Source organism: Priapulus caudatus, unplaced genomic scaffold (assembly GCF_000485595.1).
Source record: "Priapulus caudatus unplaced genomic scaffold, Priapulus_caudatus-5.0.1 Scaffold1285, whole genome shotgun sequence".
Classification (NCBI taxonomy): Eukaryota; Metazoa; Priapulida; class Priapulimorpha; order Priapulimorphida; family Priapulidae; genus Priapulus; species Priapulus caudatus.
Window position 1 is genome coordinate 120572 of NW_014578346.1, and position 14043 is coordinate 134614.

The 14043-nt window shown below is 48.8% G+C and overlaps 1 protein-coding gene across 1 annotated transcript in view; it reads left to right on the forward strand.

Moving 5' to 3' along the window:
• The window catches only part of LOC106816101 (peptidyl-prolyl cis-trans isomerase-like 2), a 33534-nt gene extending 19759 nt beyond the window's left edge, over positions 1-13775 (forward strand). Inside the window, exon 15 of the mRNA XM_014820656.1 lies at positions 13514-13775. Within this exon, the coding sequence (XP_014676142.1) occupies positions 13514-13534 (21 nt within the window). The 3' untranslated portion in view covers positions 13535-13775. The remainder of the gene's footprint in view (positions 1-13513) is intronic.
• Positions 13776-14043: the final 268 nt, after the last annotated feature.

Below are 14043 nucleotides of genomic sequence, written 5' to 3' on the forward strand. Positions count from 1 at the left end.
GAAGGGAAGGGGGGGCGAGGGGAGGGGCGGGCGAGGGGAGGGGGCGGAGAGAGGAAGGGAGAAGACGGGGTAAGAAGAGGGGGAGGGATGAGGAAAGGGGGAACGGAGGAGAACGCAGGAGAGAAAGAGAGGGATGAGGAGGACGAGTAGATATCTATATAAAATTTCAATTTATATATAGTCCGCTATGGATATTAGAGGATAATTTTTAGGTCATAATGCTGTAGATCCTGAATGCAACTTTTTCCCCCGTAGACAATTAACTTCATCCGGCCACAGTCCTTTATTACGAGATACGGCTCTTATCATCGTATAGTATATATCTATATATATATATATGTATGTTACCACTCTTTAAGTCATTTAATGGATAGAACATATGAATATTGTGACTTGCGGCGTCTCCAACCGGGCACTTATTTTATCTCATGATCCGCCATGTAAGCAACCGTTAGCGCGATGTTCTCGAGCTGATTATACAACCTGTGGAACAGTTTATCTATGGTGTGTCATATCGCGCGTGATTCAACGCCAACTTAACTAGCTCGCATATTATCATGAACCGCGCTCTACTTATTTCAGTCTCATATCTCATGCGGGAGTTTTATATGGGGACGTTTGGTTTGGATCGTCAGCGGATGGTTTGACGTAGGATGTGGGTGTTTGAGGTAAGGTTCTGAATTTCACTGCCGGTGTGAGGGAGCGATGCATACACAATATTCTATGGTCTTCCTGCTCTACTAGTCGTTTCTATATCTCTTGCGTTCTTCTTTTGCTCTTCTCTCACTCTCTCATCTCTTCTATTCTGTCTTCTCTCCTGTGCTGATCGCTTGGCGCGCGCTGGCTTTCTCGGGTTCTCTCTGTCTCTCTGCTGCTCCCTGCTCTCTCTGCTTTCAGCGTGCCTGTCTTCTTCGCTCTCTCGTCTCTCGTTCCTCGTCTCTCGTCCTCTTCTTGCCTTCTCTCTGCTTACGTTCACAAATTACCTGCGGTTTCTTTTCCCTGGTCTGTCTTGTCTTTCACTCTCTTTGCTCGTCTCGTCTCCCGGGCCTTCTGCTCTCTCTCTTCGTCTCGTTTCCGGCTTATCTCTGCTTTTCTGCTCTTTCTGCTCGTTATTCTTCTTCTATTGCCCTTCGAACGATAATTTCTCGCTCGCGGGGGTCGTTTTGCTCGCTGGCGGGTCGCTCGCCCGTCCATCTCCCTTCATGCAATGTTCTGCGCACCGTGACTATTCGGCGAGCTGCCAACACTTAGCTTACGGGCTCATAAAAGACGCATTGTTGATGCACGCGCGCGGTGCGTGTATGTGTGTGTGTGCGATAAATTGCACAAGTGCGGCGGCTTGATCCGCGTGCCGTCTCTCTGTATCTGCTGCTCTGTATCTCTCTGCTCTGCTCCTCTTGTGTGTGTGTAATCTCTTTTTGTCTCTGCTTTCATTGTATTGCTGTTTATCTCTCTCTTTCTCTATCTCACTGCCTGCTAGAGAGGGGCTTTTCGCACCGCGTGACGATGAAGAAGAGAAGAAGGAAGAGAGAAGCGGCAGCAACACAATAGATCCGCCGTCCGGTTCTTCAGCACACCTACAGAGGAGAAACTGGCTGTCGGCCGTGGGCGGGCGCAGCACACAGCACAAGTAAACAGACGCGTATGGCTCCTCACATCTACGTATAGTAATATTATATAATAATATAGACGTACAACGCCGGACCGGCGTCGGTGTTTTGGGTGGCCGTGAGCGGGTGTGCCTGAGTGGGCGGGGGGCGCGGTGTGTTTTGTGATGTGATGAATGTGTGGTGTGTGTGGGTTTGCATATTAGGCTGCGCATAGATTCGCCGCTCGGCCAGGGTGGTGGCGCGTCTGCGGGGCGTATAGGTGCGTTTTCGCCACCGCTGTCATTCATTAGCTGTATGCTGCTCGCAACGCAACGCAGGTGGGGCGTGATGACGTACAATGCGGCAGCCGGGAGCGAAACGTACGACGCGTGGCGATAGGCTGGCTGATGCAGCGGTGGTCATTCAATCGCTTCAGGTATTGATATGGCATTGTTGTTTTGTGTCATAATTCGATTTTTGTTGTTTATGGTTTGATTTTATGCGCATATAACATTGCGATTTATGCTAACATATAAGCTTCGATTTATCAAGCTATTATATTCGATTATAAATATAACATTCGATTTATCAATATACTTGCGAATTTATCAGGATATTATTTGCTTTTTTATATCAGAAAGGAATCGAATGATTGATGCGTGATAGAATGATTCGATGCGTGAATACGAATAATTCGAATGCGTGAATCGAATGATGAACTGCGAATGATTTACGTGGCGTGAATGCTATGATTCGATTGGCCGGAGGTGGGAAAATCGAATGATGCAGCGTGAATGATTCGAGTGAATCATTCGATCAGCGCATGCGAATCATTCGATTCGGCATCGATCATTGATTGCACGCCGAATATGGCTGAATCGCATTCGATTCAAGCGCATCAATGATGCATCGAATCTTCGATTTAAGGCATCGAATGATGGCATCGAATGCATTGCGATTCAGGCATGCGAATAATTGTATGAATTATGAAAGCAGACATACCACACTAAGTTAGAAGGTAGAGGATTAGATATGCGGAGAGGAGCGCAAGGGGGGCGAAGAGAGGCGCGGGTGAGAGGGAAGAGGCGTGAGAGGAGTGGCGGGGCGGAGAGGGTTAGGGTTAGGGGAGGTTTGTTGGGAGGGGCTAGCGGCGCTGAAGGGGGGGAGGGGGCGAGCGGCGAGGTAGGGGAGGGGAGAAGCGGGGAGGTATGCGGGGAGGGATGACGGGTGCGGGGAGGTAGTGACGAGGGAGGGCGGTGGGAGGAGTGAGCGGGGAAGGCGGGAGGGTTGAAGAGTAGGGTAGGATTATCACGTAGTGGATATGTGTGTGCGTGCGTGCGTGTGTTGGTGCGCTGTGTGCGTGTTTGTGAGCGTGTGCTGTGTGGCGTGTGAGCGTGTGTGGCGCGGTGTGTGGGCGCAGTGTTGTGCAAAGTGTGTGTGCGCGGCTACCAATACCAACACGCAGGCACGGCATGCACACCCCAGACCACACCACACCACAGCACAAGCTACAAGCACAGCACACTCAGCAGCATGCACGCACGCCGCAGCGGACGGAACACAGCCGCACGCAACAGCCCACCGCAAAGAGAGAGAGAAGAGAGACGCACACGCACGCGACGCACGCACGAACACAGCTACACACACACACACGCGGCGGGCGCGACAGGGCGACACAATGCACAATCTACTGGCATCCCATATTGCGCGGAGAAACTATTAAGCTAACTTTGTTAATCCAACTATCGCGAAGCGATTCGCAACCAATTCGCTCTAAACTTATGCAGGACTTGTTCTGTCGACCGCGCATTGTCCACAGCGCCGACATTTGAGAGCTGCCGTACAAAGCGACAGGGCGCGCGCCGGGCGATGGACATGAAAATGAAGAAACTATAAATGAGAAGAAATTGCCTTTTCCGGCGTGGAGGCGTAGCAAGGTGAAGGAGGGTCGTGGATCAGAAGGACGCTTGTGAGCGTGAAGCGAGTGTAGAGTGGTCAGTGGCCGGCTTTGGCAAGATATTAGCATATGCACGATGAGCGGATGGTTCACGTGTATCTGGACAGAGCATGATGCGTAACGGCTAACCCTGAATATCTAACCCTACTCTATCGGCGCATCAAAGACTACGCTTCTTCATCGACGCTAATTTCTAGATAGCACAATGTAGATTTCTCACTAACGGCGAGGCGCAGTGTGCGCGCCTATGATAAGTCACGGGAGAGGCGGTGCATCTGTCGATGGTTCACTGAACAGTAATTAAGGGGTTTAAACAGTAAGCGTCCGCAAATTGTTCAGCTCTTTTTGGGAGTATTCGTCGCTCTAGAAAAATGTCTTTTTTCGCAGAAATTCGCCGAAAACAATTGGCGCCTTTTACGGCGGATTAAGGGGTGATATCATCGTGTAAGGCGTAGGAGGTGTATAGGACTGTGAAGGAGAGCAGTGCTGGACGGACAGATGTCACGTGGAGCGAGTGGTTGAGTGGTCACGTGGTCACGTTTGCCGGCTTTGGCTAGAAATTGGCATATTACGAGAACGGCGGATGTCACGTGATGCTGCACGGCAGAGCATTATGCGTAACCATAACGGCCTAACCTCATTAAACACTACCCCTTGTTTCCAATCGACGTAATTTCTAGAACAAAATGTACTGTCCGTGCAACTAACGGCGAGCGCGGTGTGCTGACATGAATAAGTCAGAACGGCGGGTGGCATCTGTCGATGGCTACTGACAGTAATTAAGTAACGCGAACCGACTGCTTTTATTTCACAGCGCCATGCTGGTTAGCGGACGGAGTGATTGGCGGATTTTTTAGTCACGATGTATAATTGTACATCTATGTTTTTCTACATACTATAAAATATATATACTAATAACTATAGTGTTCTATACTCTATGTCAGCTACACTCTGCTAGATGCTGTTGTTAGAGACATAGACGCAGTAGGCGTGTCATGTGACGATGAGAGGTTTTTGTTGTGTCAGTGAGTGGGTGCGGTGGCAGCAGCGACTGGCTTATTCTTTCTCATTCATGTAAGTGGTAGATGACTAGTAATATTTTATGTTATTTCATATATAAAGATTGTAAATGAAACTTGAAGTTTTATTAGTGACAACACGAACATATAGACGTGAGGTTTTTTGTGTTTTATTTAACGTTGTAAGCTTAATAATAAATAACTTAGCAAGAAAACTGCCAGCGTTGGTTGTACGGATTTCACGCGCAATTTCTGGCTAAGTTACTTGCACATATCATCATGAACACGCAACGCGCGGCACCACGGCACACAACAGCGCAAGCGGCCGCAGCCGACCACAGCACACACACAGAAGCAACAACACTCCCTCTCTTCTTCTCTTCACTGATCCTGCGGCACGACAGCGTCTCCAAAGCGCACCGGCAAATTACGTTTGTTTACGTACATACACAGCGCGTACGCGCACTACCTGCGCCGCAGAACGTGCACGCACATGCGGACGCAGCAGCATATCGCACAACTCAGACGTGCAGCGTAGCGCAGTGCGCACACCCGGCAGCAACAGGAACACACTAACGCACACCGTGTTACCGCACACGCACGCGTTAACGTAGCACGCAGCCGGGGGGTTTTCGTTGTTGTCGTGCGGGCACGTACAGTAACGGCAGACGCACGCATACACGTTTAGCACGCAGATGCAGCGCGATGCCGCACACGCCGGCATATTAGCCAGAGCTCCTTGATATTACAAGAGCGATAAAGAAGTGCAAAGGATCTAGACCGACTCACGTCGTTGGCGTGGTATTAGGCTCTGCGCTGCGTTGAACTGACGAGTGAACAGTCGCTATAGAAAATTAGGAAAGATGGAAAATAGGAAATAGGAAGATAGGGAAGTTTTCATAGCGCAGGAGTAAATGCGACGATCGATATTATCTGCGGTTTTTCTAAAGCTTTCATGACTCGGGCTGGCAATTCGAAAGCAAAACCAAAACTGCGGCGGACGACGAAATCGAGAAATGTTTTGATAGGTTTTCTTCCTTTGGTGGCTTACGTGGGGCTTTTCTTGCTTCTCTTTCTCGTCTCTAGATCGTCTCCTCATTCTTTTCTTCCTCTCTTCTCTCTCTCTCTCTCTTATCTCTCTCTCTCAGCTTCTCATTTTTCCCTCCTCTCTACTTTCTAGTCGGCGATCTTATGTCTATCTTCCTTACTCTTTTCACCTCTCCGTCATCTTCGCTTCTCCGGGCTCGCCGCTCGCCTCTCGTCTCGTCTCGCTCTCTCTATTGGGCTTCGCTTCTCTGCTCGCTTGCTCATCTATTGCTGCTCCTTCTCTTCGCTGCTCTTCCTGCCCTTTCTTATAGAAGGAAACAGCCAACCTCCCACGCGTCGCTCTCCGTCTCTGCTGTCTCGCACACACGTTCCCCCCGTCAGCCCCCACCTTTATGCTACGGATCAAAAACAATTTATTTTCGGATTAGAAGCGTTGGCAGTAATGTCAGGATCGCGATCTCGGCCTCTTACAATTACCGCCGCGTCCCTGCTGGTACGGCCACGTATTTCAGCCACGGCATCTGCTAACGATCGTGATCACCCTCGCTGCCTCTTCTCTGGTTAGTTTAAACTATAGCTGCCAGCTTAAAAGGAGGTGTTGGGCGAAAGGAAAAGCCGACGAAATCTGCACTGGTGCGGGATAACAGACGAGGAACAACGGATGAATAATAAAAACGCGCTGGTGCTGCGCTTTTGTGCTCGCTTACGAACGGGCGGCTGTCTTTTTTTATCAGCCAGGTAGGCTTGCTCATCAACGTGAATCTCATCAAACTTAATTAGAAGATTTTGTTTCATGTTTCCTAGAGGCTTGGGTCATCAAGAGCTTTAGTAATGGTTAAATTGGTATGCTGCTGCTGCTGATGGATGATGATACTGAAGGATTGATGATGATGATAGTGATAATGAAGATGATGAATGATGGAGGCGAGTGATGATGATAATCGGCTGATGTGATGATGGTGTGAATCGTTAATGATGAGTGATGATGATGATGATGGATGATGTGGATGATGATGATGATGATGATGATGATGATGATGATGACGATGATGACAATGACGATAATGAGTGATGATGATCGATGATACAAACGCTTGTTGCCATTATGTTTAATCACACGAGAGCATCAGATGCAACAATTTTTCCTGGAAAAACAATTTCGTTTTCGAAGACCGCGACAACAATATTATACAAACACACAAATTACAAATAAGCTGACGAACTCGCAGTCAAGCGATGTGGCTGCCGGCGGACCGGAAGGGTGATAGAGTCGAATATAAACGATTTGTCGCCTCGTCGCATTGCATAATAATTTCCAGCACAGCGATCGTTCCTGGGCAAGTTGCGGCCGGCGGCATAATAACTCTAAGGTGGCAAGGTTGAAGAGTGAGCATGCCCTCGTTATTGAGTAGATGCACTGTGGAGAGAGTAACGCTGGGGTTTTTACAAGCTACTCGCTTTTTATGTTGTCAATCGCCAATTGACGGCAATTTCACTATTATATACAAGCCGACACATCGGGCAGTTTGTAAACGCAAAATCGGCGCGAGAACCGATCGACTAGCGAACTAGTTGGGAGATCAGAAACATGTTCTATTTTCGGGCCAAACTCGGTGTTGCGAATTGCCGACACTTGGTCCTACTTGGCTATTTAACACGATAATGTCGTAGAGGTAAACAGAGGCCTAACAGTAAAACAGTGACACAGAGAAACGATACGAGTAGCACGGCGCAGACACGCTGGCTAAGTCACGTGCACGCATAATCCAGTGAAGCTGAATCAGTGAAGCTTTTCATCGTGGAAGGCTTGCATTCATTGCATTGCTATGGACGCATTACTATCGTGCATTACGTATTACGTACGCTTTGCCGCGGATCAACGAACTGATATGCATTGATATCTCTGCATGCATTTATGTCACTTTCGACAACTGCTAGGTGTTACGGTGATGCGAGAGAGTGAGAGGGTGGGCGAGAGAGGCAGGGTCTGGACATCACTGATCGGCATGGTGTCCGCCCGGGGTAGCTTTACTGACTGATCGTATTTTTTTGACATTTTTCTGTACAATTATAATGTTAGTAGATATATAGGGAATTATCCCTATTTCCTATTAATCCCTTATTACTCCTGATTATAGGTAGAGCATTACGAGCGATATGCGAGTGAGAGATTGTGCACAGCTAGGTGAGGTTTGTTGTGTGAATGGTTAGGACGCACAGAGTAGCGCCGCAGCCTACACCGCAAGCGCTGCCCCACCATCTCAGCAGGGCCAGCAAGCCACCACACGCTGGCTCCACGCATCTCACAGGCACCTAGCACCCAGCTGCACTGCCACACATCTCACAGCCACCAGCCCCGTACGGAGCTTGCGCGCTATGCTCAGCAGCCACGCAGGCCACCACGCACTGCCCATCACATCTTCACCGCCACCAGCCTAGCGCCACCCACTGCCCACCATCTCAACAGTGCCAGAGCACCCACACACTGCATCGACGCATCTCACGGCCCACCAGCCACGCACCACTGCGCGCACTGCTACAGCGCAGCCAGCGCTACCCACACACTGGCTCCACATGCTCCAAGCACCAGCCACCCACGGCACGGGCGTTGCCTATCAACAGCACCAGCACCACAACTGCCACCATCTCCAGCAGAGCCACCCCGCCTTGCCACACGCATCTCACAAGTTCCACCAGCGCACGCGCACGAACTGCCCAGCATATCACGCACCAGCCGCCGCAAGCACTGCGCGCACATGCACACAGCACCAGCCACACACTGCCGGCTATATCAGCACAGCCACCAGCCACCGCACGTGCCCCCCAGCGCATTCTCCAGCGCAGCCAGCGCGCGCAACATCTCGCCGGGCTATACAAGTACGTCCAGAGAGCCACATGGCTACTGGGCATGCGCTGCGCTTGTACATGGCTGGTAAATCAGCGTGAATCCTCTTGCTGCTTGGATTTGCTTCTATGCACTGGCTCAGACGTGCCTCCTGTGATGTGCTGGTAAGGAAGACGGACGTATAAGCCCACAACAAGCAACAAGCATAGTGAAGCAAGCGGGCAACAACAACATCATCAAAAATGACTAATGACGAAATACAACAACAATATCAATACGAAAAAATATAACAAACGTTACAACAAGGACACAAGTTATGACACGACTATGAAATAAACAAATCGGAAAATTTCTAGCTCATAATCTCAGAAGTCATGAAAAACGTCGATGAGCTGGCCTGCGGCAGAAACCATAGCAACGCTGTTGCATTGAAGGCATCACACTCGACGAATGGAACAAGAGGACAAGCAAAATCAACAGCGAGCAAAGCAACAACAATGCGCAGAGGCGCGAGGGCTGCTCTGGTTCTGGTGTTCTGCTGATAAATTATTTGTGCTAGCAGAGCGTCTATACTAGCGTTTATTCTAACCAAAAAAAAACAAACTTCAACTAGTGTATAAAATTCCGATAGATGGCGGGCCGGCTATGCAAAGCATCGTTGGGATCGGTCAGCAAAAGCATTGGCAGCAATGGCAGGGCTGTTCAGTGTGACGACGAATTGCAAAAGCAGGAGCGAATAATTTACATATTATTACTATAGATAACGTGGCGTTCTATGGTGTCAGGTAATAAGGTAATTAACCCGCTTGCGAGCAGCATCTGGCTGTTAAAAATAGCTCAATGGTTGATACCACAGAGGCAGAGCAGGCTCGTGCAAGATTACAGGATTTTACAGCAATACGATAGCAAATATGCTCTAAACTATTTCAGTACGAGGTAGGCCAGTGATTTAGTGGACCGTTAATAAGGCTCAAGAAGCGTACACACTTGCGTCTATATTGTGCAATAATTTGATGAGTAAAATTAAGTCTGGGAATCGGGCAGCTACTCCTGGGTTAAATTCATTTGAGTGAGCTAGTGCAGCTTGATTCGCAACTATTCATAATGTTACGGTACAGAATCTTATATATAAGTGGCATGTCATTATCTCCTAAGTAGGGGGCGTTGTATCAAGTAGAGTTGATGTGTGGGAATTTCAGCTGTAAAATGGGAGCCGCTTCGGGACACCCCAGGTAGCTCGCCACGCAGTTGATAGAAAAAATCGCACAGTTTAACCCCTCCTCTTGAGGGTCAAAAGGTTATCGCGACCTTAATCTTGGCATGTCAGCGGAAAGTTCATTTCATGGTCCTTTTCAATTAAGCCATAAAAATGGCTAGTCAGCGCGCTGAAACAAAAGTTTTTCAATCAGCGTAGATCAGCCATGATCATACAGAAAATGTCTAAAATCTGCGCTGTGGCCCATTGACCTTGCACATGTGACCTCCAATTTCGGCAGCAGGTGATGACTTTTCGCTACCATGATGCTATCCACCGACTATCACTGTAGCCTAGGTCGAGCGTTTAGATTTTGATGATGCAATTCTGCAGTTACTCCTATACCTTAAGTTAAGGAGTGAATGTTCCGCTTCTGTTTTAACTACCTGCTTGACCTTTGACCTTTTGACCCGCCCAGCTTCGCGGACATCCCGAACTCGTTTTGACGATGCCCCCCGCCCCCCCCGATGGTGGCGATATGTGAGCGTACGTGAGCGTTAAGATTTGTTGGCCGCAAGTGTTTGCAGCCGGACGGACAGACGGAGGACGATCATGCGATTCTACAAGCTGCATCCGACTACGTCAGATGAGCTAAAAATCTATGAAGTATGAAAATCGATATACTATCTAAGAAACGACGACTACTGAATTTTTTTTACGAAGCGAGCGATACCTCGACGATTGAGATGCGCTGATGTATTTTCCGACGCCCTCCTTGTAAATGCGAGGCTTGTCATCTCTCTTCACCTGCGGCTTCCCTTTAAGCATATCCTTCTCCTCAGCTTCCTTTGCTCGCTGCTCTGCCCTCTCCTTCGCCAACTGCCAACAGCGAGAGTTGCTACGGTTACGATCATGCGGCTTATGGTTACAGAACTGTCGTTGCTACGGCTACGGTCATCGCTACGGTTACACTTGTCGCTATGGTTACCGTCGTCGCTACAGTTGATTGTCGCTATGGTTACAGTCGTTGCCATGGTTATGGTCTTATGTGATATACACAGGCAACTCACTGTTAATTTCACAGGAGGTAGATCTAGCATTACCTGTTAATTATTTACACAGGTAGATCTAGCATTACCTGTTAATTATTTACACAGGTAGATCTAGCATTACCTGTTCATTACATTCACAGGTAGATTCTAGCATTACTGTTCATGTACGGGGTAGAATTAGCATTACCTGTTCATTGTACCGGTAGATCTACTCAGACCGTGTTTCATTAGAGCAGGTAGATATAAGGGCATTTACCTGTTCATTACACAGGTAGATCTAGCATTACCTGTTCATTACACAGGTAGATCTAGCATTACCTGTTCATTACACAGGTAGATCTAGCGTTACCGTGTTGCATTAAGCCAGGTCGATCTAGGCGTTACTGTTCCTTCAGCAGGTAGAGTTAACCTCGATCTGTTCATGTAGGCACAGGAGTATCTAGGCCAGGGCGGCGGCAAAGGGGGGCAGGCGGGGGGGTCGCCCCCCCCTATCATTTTGGCAAGAAAGGCAAGAAGAAGAAGAAAAGAAAAGAAAAGATATAGAAAAGAAAAAAAAAGAAAAGAGAGAAGGAAGAAGTAAGAAAAAGAAAAGAACATCTTTGCAATGTCTTGGCAAATGATGGAGTGGGGTGGGGGTCAGGCGCCCTCCCCTCGCCATCATTTGCAAGAAAAGGTTAAAGAAGAAGAAGATTCTTGCAAATTAAATAGGCGATTGGCCAAAAATGAGTGATGTAGGCCTACAAGCTGGAATCTCTTTTCACCGAAAAATGCGATAAATTAAGTGTCCGAAATTCAACTCCATATTAAAACTGTGTTATTTGATAACCGTGTTCAATGTGTTCTTTCGTTTGGGAGTCCAAGTTTGGGACTATCATTTGTCGATGATGCTGTTTTCCCGGCGGAAAGGTAGGCATTGAGGGTGTTAAACAACTTATAAATTATACTTACAACAACGTTTCGACTGACCTCTTAATTACTCTTACATGCTACTCTTATGGTTATGTGATCGGGTCTGTGCGTTCGTCGTACACGTTAGGTGCGCCGCCGCCGCCCGAGCGCGCGCGCGTGGAGTGTGTGTGTGTGTGTGTGTGTGGTGTGTGTGTGTGTGTGTGTGTGTGTGATGGCGATCGATATGTAGCCGGGCGTCATCAGCATGGCTGGGCTGACTGAGCGGCCGAGCGAGCATCATGTAGCTGGCGTTATATGCGTGGGTTATTGTGTGTTCGTGAGTCGTATGGCGTATGGAGTATGTCGCTGGCTAGAGGTTGCGCTCTTGCCGTAGAGTGGCCCTCTGTCTAGTTTTTAGTTAGTGATGTTGGTATCGCGCCCGCCGCGCTGCGGCGTGTGTGTGTGTGGTGTGCGTGTGCGTGCGTTCATCTCTACTCTGGGTTATAGTTTTTTCTCTCCTCTAATAATACAACATTATTGTTCAAAGTGCTAGCAGCATAATTTTAAGCATTGTTCGCGGCCCACAGTTTCGGAGACACCGCTCTTTTAAACGTGTCAGTTTCATAGCATTGAATTTGCAACGAAATCCTGCTAGTTCGGAGACGCCCCATTTTCCCCGACATAGCGCGATTCGCGAGCATACACATTCAACAAAGCATTAGTTTTTCAGAGACCAATGTGTTCAGGTCTTTAGTTAGATTCGGCAGAAGGCCGGTGCGCCCCCCCATTTTTTCCTTCGGCAGTATGGCACTACCAGATAGCCTAACCATAATGTGGGGTGAGTCGCGCCGCCGGGGTTTCATCGTCTTTTGGTATATGTTGTCCTTGTTGGCCCTGGGCACATTTTTTGTGCAGGCAATTTGAGGGCTTTGATTAGCTAAAGGCTTTGAGAGCTTCCCGACGCCCTGCCAGGGGCACTAAGGCGGGCCCGGTTGGCCGGATCATCAGACGTTGCGCCAAGTGATTGCGTACGACAGAGTTTCTACGAAATGTACGTACGCAAAGCTCGTAGGTGAGATTCATGCACGCAGCATAGCCTGCGTAGCAGCAAGTGATTGATGAATTGCCGGTGTAAAGGTCACTACGTCATCGTAGCTGCTGGCTGTTGAGGGGCGTGCTAGCTATCACATCACACTCGTGGCGACCATAACCATAGGAAGCAAACTGCGCCTCTCTTGTATGTAAACCATATGGTTCTAGCTGTCTACCAGGAGTGATGGGGGATGTGATAGTTTGTCCTCTTTTCGTTTGTATGATTGTGTTCACACTGCGTGAAAGCAGCGACACGTCGCGTGCGTGCGTGCGTGGGTGCGTGGCGTGTGCACGTACATGGCTGCAATGCCTCAGCAAAACCGATGCAACGATGCCTTTGATAGCGGCCCGCCATCTATCGGAATTTTATTACACTAGTTTGAAGTGTTGTTTTTTTGGGTTAGAAATAAACGTATGTATAGGACGTCTTGCTATGCACAAATGAATTTATCAGCAGAACACCAGACACCAGATGAGCCCTGTCGCTCTGCGGCATTTGTTTGTTGTTGTGGTCGCTGTTGATTTTGTGGTTGTTGTCCTTTTGTTCCATTCGTCGAGTGTGATTGCCTTCAATGGCAACAGCGTTGCTATGGTTTCTGCGAAGCATCTTTATCGACGTTTTTATGACTTCTGAGATTCGAGTAGAAATTTTTCCGATTTGTTTATGTTCATGTCGTTGTCATCGTTGTTGTTGTAACGTTGTTCATATTTTTTTCGTTGATATTGTTGTTGTATTTGTCATTGTCATTTTTGATGATGTTGTTGTTGCGCTTGTTGTCACTATGCTTGTTTGTTGTTGGTGTTGTTTACGTCGTCGTTCCTGTTACAGCACATCACAGAAGACGTCTGAGCCAGTGAAGAAGAAATCCAAGCAGTCAAGAGGATTCAGTGATTTCAGCGCATGGTAGCATGGCAGCGCATGCAGTAGCATGTGGCTCTCAGGTAGCTGTGTGATAGCGCGGCAGTGCGAGGGTGGCTGGTGGCTGTGAGATGGTGGGGCAGTGTGTGGGTGGCTGGTGGCTGTATGATATCGCGGCAGTGCGTGGGTGGCTGGTGGCTGTGAGATGGTGGGGCAGTGTGTGGGTGGCTGGTGGCTGTGAGATGGTGGGGCAGTGTGTGGGTGGCTGGTGGGGCAGTGCGTGGGTGGCTGGTGGCTGTGAGATGGTGGGGCAGTGCGTGGGTGGCTGGTGGCTGTGAGATGGTGGGGCAGTGTGTGGGTGGCTGGTGGCTGTGAGATGGTGGGGCAGTGTGTGGGTGGCTGGTGGCTGTGTGATAGCACGGCCGTGCGTGGGTGGCTGGTGGCTGTGTGCTGTGAGATGGTGTGGCAGTGGCGTAGGTGGCTGGTGGCTGTGAGATGGT